This window comes from Caloenas nicobarica, chromosome 11, assembly GCF_036013445.1.
Source record: "Caloenas nicobarica isolate bCalNic1 chromosome 11, bCalNic1.hap1, whole genome shotgun sequence".
NCBI lineage: Eukaryota > Metazoa > Chordata > Aves > Columbiformes > Columbidae > Caloenas > Caloenas nicobarica.
This window is the reverse complement of record NC_088255.1, coordinates 18,456,662-18,479,634: the sequence shown is the minus strand read 5'-3', so window position 1 is coordinate 18,479,634 and position 22,973 is coordinate 18,456,662. Positions and strand designations below refer to the sequence as shown.

The 22,973-nt window shown below is 46.3% G+C and overlaps 1 protein-coding gene across 1 annotated transcript in view; it reads left to right on the top strand.

Moving 5' to 3' along the window:
• PLXNB1 (plexin B1) overlaps positions 1-22,973 on the top strand; it is an 82,787-nt gene that overhangs the window by 35,123 nt on the left and 24,691 nt on the right. Inside the window, exons 3-14 of the mRNA XM_065642336.1 lie at positions 5,705-6,848; positions 11,411-11,593; positions 12,003-12,131; positions 13,915-14,015; positions 14,692-14,824; positions 15,511-15,667; positions 18,565-18,673; positions 18,767-18,875; positions 19,346-20,206; positions 20,596-20,721; positions 21,689-21,811; positions 22,718-22,811. Coding sequence (XP_065498408.1) covers positions 5,715-6,848; positions 11,411-11,593; positions 12,003-12,131; positions 13,915-14,015; positions 14,692-14,824; positions 15,511-15,667; positions 18,565-18,673; positions 18,767-18,875; positions 19,346-20,206; positions 20,596-20,721; positions 21,689-21,811; positions 22,718-22,811 — 3,259 coding nt within the window. The 5' untranslated portion in view covers positions 5,705-5,714. The remainder of the gene's footprint in view (positions 1-5,704; positions 6,849-11,410; positions 11,594-12,002; positions 12,132-13,914; positions 14,016-14,691; positions 14,825-15,510; positions 15,668-18,564; positions 18,674-18,766; positions 18,876-19,345; positions 20,207-20,595; positions 20,722-21,688; positions 21,812-22,717; positions 22,812-22,973) is intronic.

The following is a 22,973-nucleotide window of genomic DNA, read 5'->3' as shown; positions in this document are numbered from 1 at the left end:
CTTATGAGCTAGAAGAAGAGATTGCTTTGTGGTGCTCCTTGGTTTAATTACACAGAAAGGTGGAGGAGATCCCTAACACCAGCAGAAAGTTGTGTTAAGATACCGAGAAACTAAGAACTGACTTGATTTCCCCTTTTAAAAATGTGCATGCAACGTGGTGCTCAAGTTAACATTTTGTTAGTGTTTGAGAGGATGACAAAGTGAAAAGTCAGCCCTCAATTTACAATGACAAAATATCTATGAAGAAACCTGCTTTTAACAGCAAGCAGGTTGTGGTTGCTTTGTATTTCTTGTAAATGTTTGTGTCATTTGTTTTCATTTATAAAAAGTTCACTATTTAACATTGTATTAATCATTAACTCTTAACCATTTGTACCGGAAGCTTAAACTGGTGTTTATAACACATTTTCACGGATACAGGAGAAAAGGTCGGTTGTGCAAGAGCCGTTTAGGGGAAATACCTGTCCACTACCATCCATTAATTCCAGTATGGCTAAAATTAATATTTAGGTAGGCCCAGGGTTGTAGAAGCACTTTTTACCGTTTTTCCAAAGAACCCTGACAACGCACAAACATCATTAAAATGGCAATAGTATCACAAAGTTGACAAAATATTGTGTGCAGTGTTGTTTCAGTACGGCTCCTTCAACCCCATCCAGAAAGGTCCATTGTAATGGTCAGCAGGATCTACCAAGGGTTTAGAAAACATCGTTTTCCCAAGTGTTTAACTAATAATGCCGTTAATTCTGTAGCCTGAAAGTACAGGTTTCCTGCCACCTTCCCTCCCTGTTTCAGATTGGATATTTTGTCTTTAGAGGGGTTTTTTGAAGTTATTTTGACCTCAGCTTCAGGGTTACTCACGTCTGGTATAACAGAACCCCCTTGTCTGTGCTGGTCCTGCTCTGACAGGATGCCTTGGACTTCTTGGGGTCAATTTTATTTGGAAAAACAGAGGTTTGTGTTCATCTCTGCCAGAGCTGCAAGTGTTCTTAAACAGCAGAGCAGGGAACTGGCCTGGTAGTCATAAATAAGACTCAAAAAAGATTTATTTATTTAATGGGAATGTCATCTTTCACAGCAGAAAACAGCAAGTCTCTGTTGAGCATATGAAACTGAGAAGGGGGGTGGTAATTTGGGACTTTTGTGCAGAAAACCCAGCGGTGGTCGTCACAATTCTGCTTTTCATTTTTACATCTTTTAGTGCTCTCACTGTGGGCTGGCTCTGCAAATGATACAGTGGAAACTGCAGGTGCAGGGACCTACTTTATTTTTTTTTTTTCCCCAAGGATAATTCTGCTGGGGTTGGTGTTTAGTATGAAATCTAGCTTAGAACTCAGAACATTATCTGACCTCTCCGTGTTTGGGGGATAGGATGTGGTATTAGGGAAATAATCTGTGTGGATTGAAATAATCTTTGTGTTGATACGCTGTTAAAATGGGTCCAAATGAGTTGCGTTTGTTTCTTTAATAAATGAGTAAAGTCTCTGAGAGGGATACGTGAGGTCAGAGAGGTAAAAATAGTGCTACAGAAAACACGGTCTTATTTCAAATTCCGAGTAACAAAATAGTGCCATTGCTTCTACATTCTTCGTTGTTGTTTTATGGATGTGATATAAATATTCTGTGGCAGAACTGACTAATCCTCTAGCCCTTCTGTTGTGATCCAGATTAAATAAATGAAACTCAGAAGTATCATTTGGATATTAATATTTTACAGTGCGTTACAGGCAATGTTCAGAGTATTGTCTAAAGCATTTTCCTATTTAATGGGAATTCATCAAAAAAATGGAATATTTGAAAGGAATCTTTAAGCCTTGGCAATTGCTTTCAGAATTAATTAAAGGCTACACACTTTTAGTGCAATCTGTCTGTAACAGCTGTGTTATACCCTTGCAGCGAGCGCAGGAAGCAGAATGGTTCAGTAAATCCATAAAGAGCTCAGAAGTGGAGCCTGTCATGAAACCATCAGATTTAAATGTAGGTTATCCTCCTCCTGTCCTCCCAGAGAGGTTGTGATGGGCTTAACGGAAAAGCAAGAAATAAAAAAGGCAGCAATACCCGTGTTTGAGAAACAACTTGGAAAACTGAATCAAAAGACACTGCTGGCTTTTTTTCTCAGTTTTCACGTAGAATGCAAATGCTTCTAACTACCGGTAGGCACACAGGCTCATACTCATTTCTAATGTGTGTTTGCTCACCTAGCAATAAACACAAGTTCATTTGCTAATGGCTCTTCAGCAAAGAGCAACAAAGAGCACTATATTCGATGTTTACCCGTTGCTCAGAGCGATTAGAACCAGCTTGCAGAACATGCTGTACTACCTCTTTCTTTTTTTTTTCTTTTGTCTTCACAGCTGCCCTCTGGTTTCCCAGTGTCATGAGGACTAGATGGTAACTTCTTACCTGGGACACCTTTGAGGACCAGCTCTTAGCAAAGTAACTTCCAGGGGGATATTGGTGAGTGGAGGAAGAATAGCTCAGGTCGGAGCTTTGACCACGGCAGGATCTGGTTTTGATCGTGTTCTGCTGGAATGCAAGACCAGTTGATTTTCCATCTCTTTCCAGTACAGGTGCTCCAGTAGGTAAAATGCGTTCAGTGAAACGTTAGGGGTAGATTCAACTACAGGTCAAAGAGCTTGTAAAAAGATCGGTGTTGCTAGAGTGGTGTTGTGCGCTGGGTTTTAAGTTCAAGGTCTGGTGTCATGTATAAATGTTAGTTCTGCGCCGGGAATCATGACTGATGGTGTGGGGTGGACAGAGCAGAGTCTAACAGTTTGCAGGCATGAGCTCAAGCCAGAATGCCAGTATTTCAGAATTCATAGATTCTGAACACACATGCCGATTTTGCCGTGCAAGTGCTGGCATAGGAAGGTTGCATTAGCTAGAAAGAAGATGAGAGATTCCTGTAAGTGGTGTAATGATGTCTTGTGATCCTCGGCTGCTCCCAGATCAAAGCCTGTCTTCCCCGTGTCCGTGTGGCTCTGTCACGATGCAGTCAAGCTCCTGCTGTTGGATGGTCATCAGCCTGTTGTTTGGTTTGCAGGCGTTTTGAGCTTTGCAACTGAAGAGACTCCAGACAGAGTTGCACAACAAGCCATCGTGATGTCTGCATGATGGTAGTGCAGAGGTACCCAGACAGTTGTGTGGTCACGGAGGTCCTTGAGTAAAGTTTAATAAAAATGGTGAGAATGCATCAGAGCTGGGGCAAGTTCTGCTCTACTGATGTAAACCTGAGATGATAGAGTCAAGTTGGAGCTCCATCCTTCAGTCTTACATGTATCTACGTGCTGGCTTTACAAATACCCTTCATCATGCTTCACAGATAACATCTCCCGCATGATGAGGAGCTCATTCAAGTGCTTCACCACCCTGGAAGGAGACTCCAGTGCAGTGCTGTTTGCAAATCCGGGTGAGGCAGAGTGTGCGAGTAGCACTGAGAGCAGAAAACACCCAGTGTCCATTCCTGGGGCAAACAAAAGCCCCAGTGTGCACAGAACCAAAACGCGGTGCTGGTTTGGTGTGAACCGGCTGCTGTGTGCTCTGAGCCGGTGTTCCTGCCCCCAGGTGTATCCTGACAGTACTGTCTACTTACCTACAATAACCACGTGAACTGGAGCTTTCCCAGAGCTTCACAAAGCCTGTATTTATTGATGTGTTGTATTTATAATACCTTCCATCTGCTGGATTTCACAAGTAGACTAATCCTCTCAACTGGTCTTTTGGTAGAGCAAAGATGCCAGTTTTACTGACAAAGGAGCTGGAAAGCAGACTTTTTGGTTTGGTTTGGTTTGCAATAGCAGTGAAATAAAATATGGATGTAGAGTCTTACAGTTATCATTCTCACCATTGCTACTGTGTTTTCTGCACACCGTGTGCTGCATGTTGTACAGAGCAAATGTAAGGCACAGTTTGTGTGGTGAGAAGTTTGACCTAAATAGGTTAATTCCTGCAGTAAATGCTGGGTTAGTCTTCTCACTTCTGACCTAGTAGCACTTTGAACTTACCAAGAAGACCCAAGAGGAGTGATAGCTGTAGGAGGGAAGCAGTGATAGTTTTCTTAGCTTTAACTGCAAAATTAACATCAGCCCTGAGGAGCTGAGTTGCCAAAGTGAGTGCAGCAGATGACAGGGCAGTTTTGGAGGAGATGCTGTACCCGTCAGCTCTGAGCCGCTGGCCCAGCTTGGCATCGGTGGAGCTGTGTATAGCTTTGGTACCTTGTCTGCAAGAGGGAGGGAGGGAAGGGAAGAGATTTACAGCTGCATCACTACGTACTTCTCAATTCAAATAAGGTGGTACTCATAGTAAATCATGAGTACTTGCAGCTGCTGCCCTTTCTCTGTGGGGAAAGCATTAATCTAAGTGTTGCAGGTGCTTATTACCACATTTCCACTGTGCTGTGGGATTCCCTGTGCTGCTCAGCACAGTTGTTCCTGTCTGTGGCATGGTTTGGGTGGGTCATGGTGGATTTCAAGTCGGGTTAATCTAAAGATCCTCTGGAGAGGTGCAGAACCGGTCTGGTGGTTCCCTGGGTCTGACCAGCACCCACCCCATCTGGCCTTGGCTGCACGTTGGGCCATGGGACAGGGAAGGAGTGGAGCATCGTCCGCAGGGCAGGCTTGTTTCCATCACCTTTTACAGCGCTGGCGGAGATGCTGTGGAAAGATGAGTGCCAGCAAGAGACTGCTCCTCCAGAGAGTGCGGTGAGAAGTGAGCAGGGTAAGGTGGTCACTCCAGCTCGCCTGGACATGATGGATCTGCCCAAGGAGATGGGGGCCCACCAAGGCTGGGGGCGACTGGTGTCCCCAGTTGAGTGGCCGGGAGCTGCTGTGACCGACTCTCTGGAGGCCTCGTCCTGGTACCCGGGTTGTGCTTGGGTGGGTGATGCTCAGTGGCAGAGGTGGCATGGAAAGGTTTCTTCTGAAGCACTGATAGAAGAGCCTTAGACCCAGAAGAGGCTGTTGATAGCTGTAAGTGAAAGAGAAGGATTAATTATGATAGCTAGATCAAATACAGAGTAAAGGGGTTATTAGTTTGTTCTGAGTTGGATCCCAGCTACAGTTTATTTAAACAATGGTTGTGCAGGTGTATTTGTCTTGGACAGTGGTTTGTTTTACTGTGGTGTAGCTCATTAACAATGTCTGCGGTGTGCTGGCTGCTATAGGAATGTGGTCCTGCCCTGGAGAACTTCCAGTGGAGCATCATAGGGAAGAGTTGTACAGGAGCTGGGTTAAACATGGCTTTTTCTGATGTTACAAGAATAACGATCAGCTCCAATGCTTGAAGCACCTTCTGTCACAACATAAATAGGACTTTTCTCCTTAGGTTATGTCCCTGGATTGATGAATCTGTGCTTTGGACTGTTTATTCAGCAAGTTTAGTACAAGTCCCAGGCTTGCGAAGAGCAGCTTTCCCCAGTACCACCACCCAGCAGCCTCTGGGAAAGCCCCCAAGAACGTGACTTGCAGTATTGCAGCTTCTCCTGAAAATGCTGTGCCTGTCGTCTTGGTGCGGAGGTGATTGAGTAGAGTCTCTGATACTCCTGCAGCCTTCTTTCTGTTGGTGATTTTGCAAACGTCCTGTGTTGGCTCTTTGTGTTTAGCTCTCTTTGCCCACTTCTCATAATAAGAGTGCTACGGAAGGATTTGGGTTGTTAATCTTCGCTCCTGGTTTCCAAGAAGTTGTAACAGCCTTTCCTCTCTTGCAGAGTGTTTACCATGCCTCTGGGAACGTTCCTCCTTCCTGTTCTCTGTTTCTTGGGAGCAGCAATTCCACGAGGACTGCAGTACGTCACGTTCTCGCGCAACGCCACGAAATTCCTCCACCTCTCTATGGACTTGGAATCTGGGACCATTTACTTGGGGGCCACCAACTTTCTCTTCCAGCTGACATCTGACCTGCTGATGGAGAACGTGGTTCAGACTGGCCCAGTTCTGGACAGTAAGGATTGCCTCCCCCCGGTCTCCAAGCTGGAGTGCCCTCAGGCACACCACACCGACAATCACAACAAGCTGCTGCTGGTGAACGCAGTGCAGAAGGAGCTCATTGTCTGTGGCAGCGTGCACCAGGGAATCTGCGAGAAGAGAAGCCTCACATCCATCGACCATGTCCTCTTCCGACCGGAGAGCCCTGGTGACACTCAGTACGTTGCCGCCAACGATCCCAACATCACCACTGTGGGACTCATCGCCTACTCGAAGGATGAGGTCCCCTTGCTGTTTGTGGGACGAGGCTACACTAGCCGAGGAGTTGGAGGAGGGATTCCTCCCATCACCACCCGAAATCTCAGGGCCCACGGAGGGGATATTCAAGCAACAGACTCTCACTCCATTTTCTCCTATGAAGAAACAGCAAAACTGGCCGTGGGCCGGCTCTCGGAGTACAACCACCATTTCATTAAATCCTTCACTTACCGCTCGAGCGTTTATTTCCTATTCTACCGTCGGGATCTCAAATCTCAGTCACGTGAGTACAAGACCTACATCTCACGAATCTGCCTAGATGACTCTCACTATTACTCGTATGTGGAGTTACCGCTGCTCTGCCAGAGCAAAGCCAACACGTACAGCCTCCTCCAAGCGGCCTATGTCAGCCGCCCAGGACAAGACCTGGCCCGGGGGCAGCTGGACACCGAGGGAGAAGTGCTGTTCGCATCCTTCTCTGCCTGGCAGGCTTCCTCTAGCAAACTGAGCGAGGAGTCTGCCCTCTGCGTCTACGCAATGGAGGAGGTGGATCGCCTGACCAACTGGACTAGGGACGTTTGCTACATGAGAGATGGGAAGTCAGAAGAAGGGACAGAAGTGGCGTATATCGAATACGATGTCAGTTCCAACTGTGTCCAGCTGCCAGCGGTAAGTGGCTTTGCACCTTTGCCAGGGTAAAATCTCCAGCGTGTCCTTGTGTTGCTTTGTGTTCCTGAACTCAGCTTGTTTCCCACAGATGGAAGTTGAAATCTGTTTGGGTTAGAAACCTTTGGGCTCAGGCTGTTTCTTTGCTACCGCAGCGATGTGATGCGTCCTGTTTAAGCGCAGTCTGTGTCGCTGCTGCTGCAGCTCTCTGCCCCGCATGGGCAGGTTTCCTTGCAGAGGGACAGGGACTGTGTGTGCCTGCGGGGAGGGCACCTGGTGTGACCTGGCCCTGAGGTCTGTCTCATGGCAATACCGGGCACTGAAGCTGCAGTTCAGGTTGTTCTTTATCAGTATCTTCATCCGCTGGGCTGCACTGCAGGGAAGGAGTACGTGCATGGGAAGGGAATTTAAGGGGTGTGCTGTGTCCCTGTGGCTTATGGTGAGGTGCACCTCACAACAGCTTCCTGCAAGGGCACCCAGGAACGAAAAAGAGCAGAAGCAAAAGCAAGCGTCAGCAAAATCTGAATTTCCTATAGACTGCATTAGTGCTGCAGAATTCTGTGCCCAAGGAAGAACTTTTCCTGACCTGGTTCTTTTCTGTCTCCACAGCTGTAAGAGTTCACAGTCCTTTAAATTCTATGACAAAGGCATGACGGGATGTTGCAGGATAAAGATGTGAACTGAAGTGGCTGTGACCCTGAATCCTTGCAGTGTCAGCCACGCTGGCTGGTGCTGCGATATGGGGGACGGTGACACAGACGCTGTTCTCCTGGGGCGGTGCTGGATGCAGTGTCCTGGCAGGAGGCTCTGTGGTTGTCAGAAGCTTGTTTTCACCGAGGGCGTTGCTAGTCCTTAGCATGTTATCTTGTGTCCTTCTACGTACAGAACAGGCTGTCCTGATAATTGCATCTTCCCAGCCTTGTGCTACGAAGAGCAAAGTGGTACCACAGAGCTTTGGAAGTCTCCGGGTTTGGGCATGTGGTCCAAAGCCAGTTTTAAAATTATGGTTTTCCTTTCAGTAGCTAAAGTTGACTGTAGAATACTTGTGGGAAAAGGGAAGGGTGAAGAGCAGACTTGGAGCAGGATGAATGTGAGGTCAGGAGGGTACGTAAGAGTTGGGAAGCAAGAGGCTGCCCAGCTTGATGTTCTGCTTGTATTTCTTAGCTGTGTCCCTTGTGGGGCCGCATGGAAGGGATTATCACAGGTGATTTTTAGGGTTGAGGGAATTAAATGTCAGAATCCTTCATTTAAAATGATGTCGAGTCCCCCTGTACCATTTGATCTGGTGGAGAAGTGGGTGCGCAGGGTGGGAGAAGCAGCCCAGTCTGCGATGTGATCCCTGGAACGTGATCCCGGGGTCCCAGCTGCGCTGTTTGGCACTAGTGAGCCGACTAAAGTACAGCATCTTATTAACAAGTGTGTCCAATGATATGTAAATGTCCTAACAAAGTTTATCCGTCACCATTCGGTACGTGGTAGCGGTTGTCATTAAGATTGTATCTAACACCATGTAGGGGTCCGTGCCAGCTCCAGCCCGCTCCATTCAGCGCCGGGTGGAAGCAGCTGTCAATGGACGTTTTATGCAGAAACAGTTTTAACTCGGTTTCAATGGTGGCCGCTTGTGCTGTATGTAAGGATAACGCTAATTAATTTCACGTTTTTCTTCTTCCAAACCAGAAGGTATGCCCTTTTCCCTAGTTGCCTCCAATTTTCAGTCCATCAGAAGAGGCTCAGACTGAGTTTTATGGTTCAGTACAAGCTCTTCAACTGGAAAGAAAAAAAAAAAGCAAGCTTGTTTTTATAAGAATTTCAGAATCAGTTCATTTGTTGAGTTTTCTGGAGATCCATTAGCCTTGAGACGCAGGAGGCTACGTAGGTGCTGTTAGTGAGTTGATAATTGGAAGTGTGAAATGTATTTCTGCAAGGCTTGGGAAGGCTGCATATCTTCTGCAGGTGTAGTTTTCAAGGGGTGTAACTTGTCCTTTTGCACCAAGCTTTCAGTCCTCTTCTTACACAGATACACATTTGTCCTGTTGTTGCTTCTCACCTGTGCAAAATTCATGGCAGGAGCTGCATCCAAACTCCCGCATCACAGCAGGACACTGGATGATCCTTGAAGTCTATTTTCTGCTGCATCGTCAAGATGTTATTCACCGAAAACGATCCAGACAGCTTCTATGTAAATTTATATAAGCGCTTTATACAATTATCATGGTCTTAATCCTGTAGAAGGGAACCAGTTTCAGCTGCTGAGGCTGCGGGGAGGCCGTGCCGGTGCTGGCGGAGCTCGCACAGCTCACGTTGGTTTATGGTGGAGAAATGTCGCGTGTGAAGTGACTTGCCCTTGGCATCACACATAGGCAGCAGCAGCGCTGAGCACGGCGGGTACAGCTATTTCTGACTTGCATGCATTTTTTTTTTAAGCAAACTTTGAAAAATCAGCCTCAGTAGTGAGGTTGTGAGGCTCTAGAATTTGTCTGAATCGATACAAGGGTTGCAAAAGATAAATAGAATCCTATTCAAAATGAATATTCAATGCTTTTGGATATGGGAATTTAGCTGTGGCCCTCTTCCTAATAAATCGTATAGGAACTAGACAACCAAAGAAATAGAAACCTTTAAGTTACGAGGAGGTGTTTGAAAGAAGTTTAAGAATTGAGCGACAGAGCTGATAAGAAAAAGATATTTGTCACTAAAAATGAATGACAGCTTAGAGTGTGGCAAAAACTAACAATCATTAAGAGTTGTAACCTCTTCGGAGGCTTTAAGTCAGAGCGTTACACCCAGTATGCAGAAAATCAGTTGAATTATTAATAGCACTCGAAGGGAAAAATAAAGCGTCAGAATGAAAGTAGTGCCAGTCTAACTGGCAGGTTTTCCCATGTGGAACCACCGTGTCAAGCCTTGCTTCCCTGTGACGATAGCAATACACTTGAGAAGTCAATAGAGGTCAACAGGTTAAATATATTTTACTGTGGGGTTTCCATAGACTTTGTCAAAAGCTCCTGATCGCTTTAATTTCTCCACTTTTAGTTTCTTCACTTTTAGTTTCTCCAAGAACCAGCGAAGTATTAAATGAAAAAAATATATATTTACACCTTTTTTTTTTTTTTTAAGTATAAAAATAAATTTAAAAATAACTGAGAAATGGGAGAAGAAGTGGGGGGGAAAAGGATCAGGTTTTCCGTGTGTTTGGGGAGGGCTGCTGAGCAGATGCCTCAAGAATGCCACGCTGTGCCGTTATCGCCGACCCCCGGCGCGGGCGGCTCCGTCGCCTGGTGCCGGGCGGTACCGCGCAGCTCAGCGCTGCCAAGTGCAAAGCCGCGGACATCAGACAGAAGGAATACGTAACCCTGCTCACAAGGAGTCTAAATTCAACCGCGTTGCCCGAGGCAAGCGAGGGAGCTGGAGTCAGCGCAGGCTGCTCAGTTCCTGCCGCTGCTCCATGCGCGGCTTCCGAAGAGTATTGATAAGGAGCTGGAAAGGAGGGAGCAAATGTTATCCATAAGGGATTTCATGATGAAAATCATTAGTTTGCACAAGCCATTGTTTGAAGACAAGCCACTCATCAATTAAAAATGATATTTTTAATAGTAATGGTTGATGGACAATCTTGCATTCGGTCTCCAAAAGGATACTGTAAAATTAAAGTGGGCACAGAACAAGGTGTCGAGAAAGATAAAGCAACAGAGGAACTATCCTGGACACAACTGGGTTTGTTACTTAGGAAAAAGATGAATCATGACGGAATATCTTCTCTCTACACATACAAATAGTAAATAAGTTGGCAGCTTTCATTCTCTTTCATTTAGAATTCACTGAGTGGAGGTTTGGTGGAACTGGAAGGGATCTGACTGGAACGGAAGGATGACTGGTTTTGCACAGCGCTGTGGAGTTAATTTTCAGAAATTTCACAACATTCAGAAGAATTGAAGCCGTGTGCAGAGCTGACTCGTGTTTTGACCGTTTGTGGGTCTCTGGTTGTATGTGCTCCATGATTTCTGTGTGTAGTTAGTCAGCTCTTTGGAGCAGGCTGTGCTGCACCCTGGCTTTATCTATGTCCTGATGCTTTGGGGTTCTCCTTCAGGCTTACAATTTGTAGGTGATAAAACAAAACCATGCTAATCGTTGGAGTTGATGCTTGTGACAAAGTGGGTTTGCAGTGGAAGCAGGAATTCTCATCTCTTCGTTTTGTTCTGAAAAATACAATTAATTGTCCGCAAAGCTGTTTCATGGCAGTGTGTAGCCAGTAATGTTTTTTGGAGAACTTAAGAGTTTAGTAGAGTTTCGATGCATTTCATTAGTGATGCCGAACGGATTTGCTGAAATGTCTGCAGGATCTTGTGAGGGCACAAAGAGCCGACATACCTAAACTGATTATTAAAAGCTGGTTTTGTTACTCTCAGTCAAAAAGCTTTGAGGCGTTCAAAGCTGCGTTTGAACTGGAGCACCCATTTATGAAATTTGGGTGGAAGCAATGGCTGGAAGTGTTAAAGGTACTAATGTTCCTTGTTTCCTTGTTGTTGTTGTTCTGATTTCCCTGTTCTTTCCGCTCCCCATAAAAGGACACCCTGTACGCATACCCCTGTGGCTCTGACCACACTCCCAGCCCCATGGCCAGCCGGGTGCCCTTGGAAGCTGCCCCACTTCTGGAGAAAACAGAGGCCCGTCTGACAGCTGTGGCCGTGCACGTGGAAGATGGGCACACCATTGCTTTTCTGGGAGACAGCAGAGGGAGACTGCACAAGGTATGACCTGGATGTTACAGGAGGCAAAGAGGATAAAACTAATCGGAGGGTGCTCAGGTGGAAGGGGAAAAAAAGGCAATTTCTCTTGTCCCTGGGGAAATTAAGTTCCTTCTAAATATCAGTGCTATCAGATGGTCTCTTCTCACGCTGTACTGACTGTTGAGAATGCGAATGCCCCAAACAGTGGTCACCTGCACTAAGCCAGCGTCAGGGCCGGTGCATCCTGCGTGGCTTCTGCAGGTATTGCCGGGCACACGCTTCATGTGGCTGAAGTCACCGCGCTGAGGTTTTGGTGAGAGGTTGAAATCCTGGCACACAGCCCTGGTTCCAACTCGTTCCTGATATAGGATGGGTGCCCCCAACTCCTGCTGTGATATTTTCCCTGCGTACAACTGTGGCTCTCTTGCAGGTGTACCTGGGAGCAATGGGAGATGCGCACGTATACGCTTCTTTACCTATCCAGTTAAACAGCATGGTAAGTGGAGACCTGCTGTTTGACCAGATGCAGGAGCACCTCTTTGTCATGACCCAGTCAATGGTAAGAGCAATAAAATCCCTTCTACACAAGAGCTCAAAGCATTTGAGGTCCAGACAAACTACTGATGGGAGTGGGGCGAGGCAGAGAAACTCTGTGTGCATCTGAACCTGTGCTGGGCAGCAGCTGCTGCCGGTCTGGTTTACAGGGATGGGGACTGGCCTTTGGCACAAGCTGGAGGAAGCCTTGTTGCCCTAAACCGTGGCCTTTTTGCTATGTGCGTTTCCATAACACGCAGTGTATCAGCAGTGATGAAGGAATGTGAACTGCACGCTGTAAAAGGCTGCTCTACTGGCATGAAGTCAAGGGGCTGCGAATTCCTGGGTTCCTCTGTGTTGAGCAGGAACTGTTTGGACAACAGTTTGCTTCTCCATCTGAGCAGAAGGAGCCTTCTGGGTTTGCAAGTGAAGTGACCTGTCTTGGTTTTGCAAAAGACTAAAGAGAAAATGGGAGGTTTTGCGTAACCGAAACTGTGGCACGTCTCCTGGTTTTAATCAGTTAAAAGATTAAGCTGTTCTCCTGTAGGCATGTAATCTAAAAAAGCAAATATGTGTGGGAAGCATCTTCAGATAGCAGAAGCGCACTCTGACCGGGTATATAATAACAGTCTTGCAGATGAAATCAAGCTGTATAAGGAATATGTGAGACACCTTTCCCTCTCCTGCTTTCTGTAATTGTGTTCGTGCCCAGTTACAGCTGGAGGAGAAGAGGCATCGCGATGCCTCAGGCTCTTGAGATATTGGTGTCTGCTGAGTAGGAAATCCAGCTATGGATACTTGATTTGAGAGGATTTGTGCAACACCACTCAAATCAGCTCCTTGAGCTGGAAAGAAAAGGATCCTCCTAGCAAGGGAAAAGCAGCCATTGAGTTACTCTGAAGGAAAGAACAAACAAAAAAACGAGCATGCTGGAAAACCTCTGTTTCCCTTCACCCCCCCAGTGCACTTTGAGATACTCAGAAATTTTGTAACACTTCAAAGGAGGAGTTGAAATCTGTGAGTGGAAGAAGATTAGGGAAATCTGAAATATATCCTGAACATTAATTGTTCTGTCAATTAAAAAAATCCAAATTACTTCATGTACTTAGCAAAAGTAATAAGTCGGGAATTAGAAGTTGGTGTTTTAAAGTAACTGACAGTGTAGTAGCAGATTAGAGAGGGCAAGAGGCTGAAGTCAGCAAGGATAGTAAGTTAAAGCAGAAGAGTTTTGCAAGTAAAACTTAACTCCAAATGGCAGAAGCTTTTTGTTCCACATTGATCAAAGCTTCTTGGTCTACTCGCAGTCAAAATGATGGCTCTGCCAGATGGAGCTGGGCAATAGGGCAGATGTTCAGAGACCTCAGCTGGAGCTACCGTGTCCAGCTTCAGTCCCCTGCATGTCAAGAGGGATGATCTCCCATGACAGAGTCCAGACGAGCAAAAAAGTGAATGGTATTCAGTCTGCTATTCCTTGACCCATTTCGTTAGAGTTTTGTCACTACATAAAGTCTCCTTCTTGCAAAAAGCGTCACAGATAACCCATTAATAGCAACACCCTTTGCTCGCCTCGGTGCCTCTGTACAGCTGGACGGTTAGATGTCCTTTGCCAATATGTGAAATGGCCATTCCGATGGGCTCTGGAAACTTGGTTTGGTTTTGGTTTTTTTTTCAGTTTAATGCAATATTGGGGATTAAGAAGTTGTTTCAGTGAGCATGCAGATGATGGGACTTGCTGGTTGGGCAGGAGAAGCCTTAGACCTGGGGCCTGTGTTGCATGCTGTGTTTTCACTGGTTTCTTTCTCTGACAGGTGGTAAAGGTTCCCATACTGGAATGTTCCCTGTACTCAGACTGTGAATCCTGTCTGGCGCTGAAGGATCCCTACTGTGGCTGGTGTGTCCTTCGGGGACGGTAAGACAGATCCCTGTTCACCTGCAAGGATTTTGGAGGGATAGTGCTTAGGGATTATCCCCACTTACTCTCTTCCTTATGTCTGTGTATGTCTGGATTTAGTTTATTTTTAGTTCCTTTATAGGATCTTCTCTCTAATGTACCGTTCCACGCTCTGCCTCCCTAAAGCACCAGCAGCAGTTGCACACAGGGGTATTTTTCCATTGCTTTTTGGGTCTTTGGTCACCACTCGCGATGCTCCCAGCCTTTGGATTTCAGCCTGGGTTTAGACTGACTGCAGCTCAAACTGCCTTATGACAAATGTAGAGAAATTATCTCTTCTTCTGGTGTCGCTCTCTTCTAGCACTGTTTTCCACTTCTTGCTCCCCTACTGATGTTGCGTAACGCGATGTGGTTTATTCCAGTGTGTCTGTCTGCTTGCTGGCTCTGTCTCTTTGCAGAATGCCATAGAAACTAGTTTATGACCCTTGAATCGAAAAGCGCCTACTCATCTATGTATTGGCAACAATTCATCCTCTTATTGAAGGTGGTGGGAGGCTGGGACTTTCGTAGCTTGTGTAGCAACTTCCCCATGGCTCTAGCAAGGCTTTGGCCAGCCGGTGTCGGCTTGGAAGCCGAACGTGTCCTGCTGCAGCTGCACAGATCTCTCACAGGGCTACTTGCTGTTTCCCTGCAGGTGCAGCCGTCGCTCCGAGTGCTTGCGGTCCAGGTTGAGTGAGCAGTGGCTCTGGAGCTTTAACTCTACCCAACAGTGTCTGTCCGTCCAGTCACTGACTCCAGCCAATATCAGCAGAGAGGAAAAGAGAAATGTGAGTGGTGATGATCCTCTCATGATGCTCAAGAGTGTAGAAAGTCCTCTGTGAACTCGGAGGAGTCGCAAGTCTTCCTGTTGCTTCAGCCTTCAAGCCCGTGTTGCCTGACTCACATGAGGGACTTTGGCTGTACCAGGAGATAATTTAATTGTTTTTTTTTTTTTCCTATAAAACTAAATGTCCTTGCCTGCTAAAAGTTACTTGGTATTCTGGAGTATTTGATGGCTGCTCTGGTGGAGTCCCTCCTTGCTTTAGTATCTACAAGATCCCCACGTATGTGTTTTCACAATGTTTCTGACACTTGCTGTCAGGAAGATCTGGAAGGACGTACCCAAAATTATGGCTTCAGTCTGGCATCTGAGAGCTGGGAGAAAAGCGAAGAAGGTGCTGCAGTGTTTGGAAGTCTGTCGTTATGTCAGGAGGTGGCAAGAAACCTGTCGTTTGCTAGAGACTTGAGCAAAGGGGGAAGTTGCCAATTGCTTGGTGGATGCCAAGTTCAGTTTGGGAATGGCAAAAAATGATGAATGGAACAGTCAGTTTTAGGAGGCCTTATAAGAAAATAGATGTATGTGTAGATAACTACTTTATGGGGCTCTTTGAAAAAATAGAACCAAAGAATTAGATGAAATAAAGAAGAATGTATTAGAGGGCAAATTATTTACTGGATATTATTGAATTGGTAGATATTTCTGGCTATCTCGGACTTACCTTCTCTGCGTGAGGAAGAATTTTACTCATGTTACTTTGAAGATTATGAAAGCCCAGCAGTTCTGACAGAGTCAGGAATCATGTGTCCTTCTCCAGATCCCAGCCAAGCACCAGTTTTGCCAACAGGAGCAGGTCAGTGAAATGCTTGAAATGAAGCACGATAGCTCTGATAATGTTGTTGGGAGAAAGTACGTTGTAGGTCCGTCAGATTGCCAGGATTAACAGCTATGAATGTATCTGGTCTGTCAGCAGGTGTTCCTTTCATTCTGTCATAATATCTGTTTGCTTTCTACTTGCATGTCACATACATCCTGTGCTATTTTGGGCTGTTGCCAAATTCCAATGCCAAATTCTGGCAGTTGGAAAGGAGATCCTGCTTGAAGGGTTGTATGCAAATCTGAATATGATCTGAAATGCAGTCTAGAGTGGTGGCTGGTTTGGCAGCTTTGTCATAAATCTGGAGAGAGAACTCTCTTAAATGCCGCTTTATTATTTAAATCAAACAAAATGCAAACCTTCTCAAAATCCACATAGTAGTGGGAGAAGGAAGTTCATGTAAGGAAAGACAAGAGACCCATGGTCCTTAAAGTTAGAAATGAATCTGCAATGCGACATAATGTCAGAAAATACATAGTCAGCTTTCTGTTACTGTGAACAATAAATAACTGGCTGAGTATTGCTCTAACTGACCACTCTAAAGAACCTGGAAAGCTTTCGATTTATAGTCTTTGCGTTGGATTTTACCCAGCCTGTCAGTGTGAGCTCAGACGAGTTGATCTCTTCAAAGGGCGTGTTTGTCTGAAGTAAAAGGCAGGTCTCGGTTGGGAAACATTTCACACAATTCACCTGAACAGCTAAACAGCTTTTCCATGTAAGAATGCACCTCGCTGATAGGTCTGAATTAATCTCCATGGACATAACATGACAGCAGAACCCGGCTAACACACTCATTCAGTCTCAAACTCGTTCATTTTCAATATTATTTACAATATTATTATATCTGTTGGCTTTCACGCTGCTTTAGTCCAGAACAAACCAACCAGGTCTCCATCCAGGCTGATCAGGCACAGAGGGAAAGGGCTTCATGCACTGCCAGGCAGAGGGGGCAGGACTGGCTTCCCTGGTTAGTTCTGCGAACGTGGGCCTGAATTTAAGCACAGTTGTGAAAAGTCATCGTAGATAAAGTCACACGCTAGTTCTCCTTATTTCCGGCTTCAGATACTCTTCTTGACTCCTTTGTAAGTCAGTCTTGCTTTTATTTCAGGACTCCATAGATGCTTTACCTGCGTTATTTTCATATTGCACCTCTGAGACTTAACGAGTTGCTTCTGGTTTCTAGCCTAAACTTGCTCATGGATGGTTTGTGTCCGTTTGATCTACTTGTGTTGTCCTTTTGCTTCCACAGCTCTTCTCCCACTCAGTGAACTATGTCCAGGCATTCTTAGCACAGAGTTTTGCTGTGTTAACTGGGCCAATTTATAATTCGTGTTCTTTGGTTACTCACACTTCCTCTCTCCTTCACTGTGTTCCTGGTCCTTCTTTGCACAGCTTCCGTGCTCTGCTAAGATAATTTCAAGCTGGTAACCACAATCATACACTGTTTTCTAAATGAGGTCTCCTCAGGGCCTTAGATATTGGCACTTTCCTATTCCTACTTATAATACTTTTCCAAGCTCACTAAAATATTTGCCTTTTTTAGCTCTATTTTGAAGGTTACATACCAGCTCATCTGTCACTTTAAGCTGATGAGTTCCAAGTTGATAGCAGAAACTCTTGCTCTCAATTTGCAAGTGCTCAACCTCATCTTCTGTACTGTTGAGCAGCATTATAGGCAGTCATGGGAAATAATGGCCTTTTTGGAGACAGGAATATTTATAAATATGGTGTCATAACCCTGAAGTCCTGGGAGGTGTTAGCCCTTTCACCACTGCCAAATGCAATCACCTCTGTGACAGTGATGGGAGCTGGCAGTACTGCGGTGACTCCTGCCTCCAGCTGCATATGATACCCTTATTTTCTCCTAATCATGGGTTTTCATACACACCTCATCGTCAGCTGTTTTACTCGCATGCTGCTTCACTTGTCATCCTTTCAGGAAGCCAGCTTAGGCCTGACTGATCCCCCACCAGACACGTGAATTGTTTTGTTGTGAATACAGCTTGCCTGCAAGAGGAAGTCTGATTTCTGTGAGAGGAATGATAGACAAGCTTCTTGTTACTTATTCTTTTTAATTTTTTTTTTTTAGCAAACTGTGTCAGAGAAATTGCAGCTCCTGGGGTTGAGCTGAGCATGTAATGTGTTTCTGTTATTTGGAGAGTTAATACCCAGCTCTAGGGTTAGGGGCATTTGTCTGGAACAAGATTAATTAGCTGTTTTAATACTGTCATATGCAAAATATCTCCTTCAGGCTCATGCTTTCAGCAGTAGCAAGTTTTGACCATCCCTGCAGTTATTTGATCTATCAGAAAACAGTGACAGTCTCTTCCCAAAAAGAATTGGGCTGTCCTGAGGCTTGTAGTTGACACAAGACCTGGATTTAAAGCAGGTGAGCCTTCGGTCTTTGCAAGTGAGATTACAAGTCTGGTAAACCTCTTCACTGACTCACTTCTTAGTCTGGACATAGAACAAAGCTCTCGAGGTGAAAGCAGTATGTGAAGGGCACGTCAGTTCTGAGGGTTTGGTTTTCCCTTGGATGACAAAGGAAAGACAATCAGCTTTGAGCCTGGAATGTTATGTCTTCCTCTAATACAGTGGATGATGGTGGAATTAGAGCAGATATAGATGGAGGGATCTTCAGACTAGTCTTCCTGCCCATGGGTTGGCAAGAACTGTCATCAGCTACTCCTGACAAACTTGTCCAACCTGTTTTTAGTGTCCGTAGGATAATCCAGTGATTGAGATGCTAGAAACACGGTAGGAAATCCGTCCCCGTGTTCGACAGTGTCTTTCCTAAAGCATGCTGTGTCTCTTAACAGTATGGCAGACTTAGAGTTGCTCCATTGCTAAGAAATTTTTATTTTCATTTTCAGATCATGTCACCATAAAGCTCGTAGTGCGTTTCCATGACATCTTCATTGCTTCTGTGGACTTCTCTTTCTATGACTGTGCTGCAGTGGCCCTGCTGTGGAAATCGGCACCGTGAGCACCTGCTTTTTCGTGTCTGTAGGTACAGGGAGGGTGGCTGTCCCTGCCTGGGTCATCCCAGCAGCTGCTTTTCTATTGTTGTTCCAGGTGCCAGAAGTGTGTGAGCAGTCTCTGGGGATGTAACTGGTGCATCCAGCAGCACCTCTGCACCCACAAGGCAGCCTGTGAGGAAGGAACCATTATCTACAATGAAAGGGTGCGTGCCTGGTGTTACAAGACCTCGCTGGGTTTCTGGGCAAGTAGATGCCATCAGATGAAGCAGGTCGCCCTCCTCCTGGGTTATCCAGCCTGGGTTTTCAAAGTGAGAAACAAGAGCAAGCTGGCAGGGACGCTGCAAGTGGGGAGGTAAAAAAGATGCCCGGTTTTTGCTGCCACAGATGGTCTTGCAGTTTTGTGGGGGTCGAAGGGAGGCAGACCTCCCTCGGAGCGGAGGCAAGTGCAGGCATCTTTGGGAAGAGGGGATGTTGCTGGATCTTCTGCACCGTGAACACTCCTCAGTCCTGTCCCAGGACAAGGCGATACGAGATGTAGGTCTCATTGAAATCCAGAGGGTGAAGCAGCTTTTTGTGAACAATGCTATGGGAAGTAATATAGAGTATTTTTTTCTGCTTGGGTTTTATTCTGTTTTGTGTCTTTGTCTTACCCCACCATGTTGTTTTTCTCCAGGCCCAGATCCCAACCTCCAGAGTGTTTCCTTCCTCAGCAGCTCCCCTCACCAAGTCCTCTACCACAGCCCCAACCACAGCCACCAAACCCATCACCCCCCCGGTGCGTGTGGTACCGAGCACCGTGCCCCCCGCAGAGCCCAACCACATCACGTTCTCTGCAGCCTCAGAGACAACAACTGAGCCGACAGAAACCCTCAGCTACACGGACTTGACTCTCTCAACTGAAGCAGCCTCTCTCCAGGCTGTCACAGAACCCCCCTTACCACCGCCAGCAGATAAACCTGCTGTCACTGTGCCGGAGACAACTTCTCCCCCTGCATTTGTCCTCACCAGCCCATCCAAAAACATGGATCGCGCAGCCTTACCCACCGACGAGCCTGCCACTGCCCAGGAGCCGCGGCACACCGACCGCCCCACCACCCCGGTGGGTGATCCTCTGCACACATCTGCCGCAGCAGTAACACCTTTCCCTCCTGTCACCGGTTTCAAGTGGCCTCCGAGTTCTTTTCCTACCACAGAGGCACTGACGTCTGCCGTCCCATCTCCCCAAACCCCCAGCCAGGTGCCGGGGGACCCCGCTGCCTCTGATGAGTCTCCCAGGTTCCTGGGAACTGAACGACCTGCTTCAGAGCTCCCCCCATCAGCTCCCCCGGACTGGCTGCTGGGGGAAGGCACCGAGCTCCAGGACACGGAGGACTGGATGGATTTGCTGCAGGCTGAGAACGACACATCCCTCTTCTCTGCTTCTACTCTTCTGTCGGGTGATGGCGATTCTTCCGAGAGGGATGTCCCTGACTTTCCCAGGATCCTCCACCCTGATCTCGACTATCAGTATGATGCCCTTGAGTTTTGGGAGGAGGTAAGTTGCTGGGCTTTGCAGTCCACACTCTAAGGCAGTAATACTTTGAAATTTTGACACAGATTGCTGATCTAATATTTCAGCATGCAGGAGAAGATTGTGCCCTCTGACAGTGTAGAAGCTGACTGCTGTAATGTGTGCGGTGAGAAATGGCAGCCTGCGGAATAAAAATGTGTGCGAGGTTCCCAGGTCTAAAGGTGGCAGCTGCTGTGATGTCCAGCATATTCACAACTTTCTGCTGCTGAACTTGGGCTCTTGCATTGCTTTCTTGTAACTTCATGGTAAAGAAGCACTGTTGTGTCTTCATTCTGGCCAGGCTTGTTTCTCTGTTAAGCTTTGATTCCCTCTATCAGAGGTCTCTTTCTCTAAAGACCTGTGTTTGTTTTCAGAACGAAGAGCTTAGCTGGGGTCCAGATGCATGTCCCTGTGTGCAGGGAATCCAGGGATCTTCGCTGTTTCCAGTCAATGTGGCGAGGAAGATAACCCTGCTGGGAAAGAACTTCCACCTCTATCAGGTAGTCAACTCAATGTCGTCAGCATTGAGAACTGTATTAACGCAGAGCACTGGACTGCTAAAAATATGTTTAGTTGTGGCTCTGCCAAGTTTTCTCCCGCTTACAGAAACATTTAGAGGGATGACCTACTTCTGTGAATAAGGAATTACATAGCTGGATTTATTGGTGGGTAGGAGGTCACGCAGAGAAAGGGAGAATACAGGTGTGCCCCAACCTGCTGGAGAAGATCTGCATGCCTTTGGATTAAGTTGCACCTGTGCTGCACCGTAAATGGTAGTTCTTGGAATAGTGTCCTGCTGAATCTCTGCTGATTGTTTTTGTCTGCATAAGTGAAAGATAAGCCATCTGTTCCCTTTCCTTTCTGGCATGCTCATGTTAATGTGGCTATTCCTGTCGTACCTGAAACTTCTGCAATGGGAAAACCACCCTTGAAAGCTGTGTTTCTTGGGTGTGCCTCTGATAAAAAATTCTCTTTGCTTCTCGAGACAGAAAACTGATTTAGTTATCTTTCACAAACAATCTCCTCAGAACATGCAGCCCACAGACTAATTGTTAGTTTATATGTTAAACCTGATATACTGCACTGCTCAGAGGAGCAGAGCTGGTTACAGATGCATATTCATATTTTTTACAGGAAGTATCTAAGCAATTCAGTGGTAGAAGATTTACAGGAAAGAGGGAAGAAATATACACTCAGTGTGTGCTCCACTCTTCCAAGCTAGTGTTTCACAGAGATGTACAGGCATAACTTCACAGTGCCACTGTTTTTTCTTTAATTCCCCCTCCTGAGCTGAGTTGTCCCCACACTGACATCTATGTGCTCCCTTCTAGGTGTTTTGTTTTGTGTTGCTTTACCGTTCATACATGGAGACAGTGACAGCATAGAGAGTCCTTGAATATAGCGTAGAGTTGGCATAAGGAAGCTCTATGTAAGTGAGAAATGGTGCCACAAATATCTTCTCTGCAGGACCAGCACTGGGACTATGAGTGTGTCCTGAATTTGGAGGGGAGGACAGTGGTGATGGATGCTTATGTGGAAGGAGAAGAAACAAACCAGTCCCTCTGTTATATCACCTGCCAGATGAACCAGGTGAGTGCTTAGAATACAATGCCATTTCAGAGTTCACACTGGTACTGGTTTTGCTCAGCAACACAGCAGCCTGGAGGCCAAACCCTTTGATGGAAAGAGCATATTTTGCAAAAATATTTGTAGAACATTTAGCACTGTGGGGGCTTCATCTGTGATGCTCCTCCCTGGTGGTGTTGGTGTCTTCAGCTTGCACAAGGATTGTACAGTCTGAGCAGCACAACCCCGTTGCTGCATTTGCTGTAGCACAGGATGATGCTGTCCCTGAGTCACCGCTTGTCGCCAGGACGGTGCCCTTTCTGCTTTAGCTTGAGGCACTGTTGTCCACGGTTCTCTGGATCGTGACTTCTTCTGTGGTGGTGGTTCTTCCATGAAAAGAAAAATGCTATAAATACCAGTTTTGTTCTTAGCAGTGGAAACTAGCCTGTGGATTGGGAGATTAACGGGCAAAATTAAAACAGCCACATACATTTCTGGATTATGTGTGGATTTTCCTTAGGGCAAGATTTGCAAGCAGAGGTGATATTTTTAGTTCACAAACTCATATAGTTAAGGGAAAGGAACAACATAGGCAGTTTTCTGAGCAGATGGCTTGCAGATAGGAATTAGCCATTTAGAAATGCAGTTAGGAAGTTAGACAAATATCGTCATGAGCACGTGTTTGTTCTCAATGTTCACCCTCATGAACCAAAGCCTGCTGCTCTTTCTGGAGCAAAATTGTGACAGCGTGAACCAGCAAGGACAGGTCTGTGCTGCCACTGCCTCAGCTAACGCTGCCCTGTCTGCATTCCCAGGGAGCTCCATATAGGCTGTATGTGCCAATGCAGGATGGTGCTGATGCTTTTTGCATATTCAGCTGGCTTGTTTGTGTCTCTAAGTCCTTTGTCTTGATGGTCTTTGTCTTTGCAGTACAGTTACACAGCGCCTCAACTCGAATTCAACGCTGTGGTGTTCGTGCAGAGGCGGCGACACCTTCGAGTGGACAGTGCTGCAGATCTTCACGGTAGGAGCACAACACCTCCCCAGCAGAAAGGCAGCAAATGAGGTGGAAGAGAACTGAGAAATCCTCGAATGAGTCCTACCACAGGGAAACTAAGGAAAACGTGCAGCCTCATTCCTGCTGCTTGTCACAGGGGAGGGAGGAGGAGAGGGTTCTGTGCAAGAT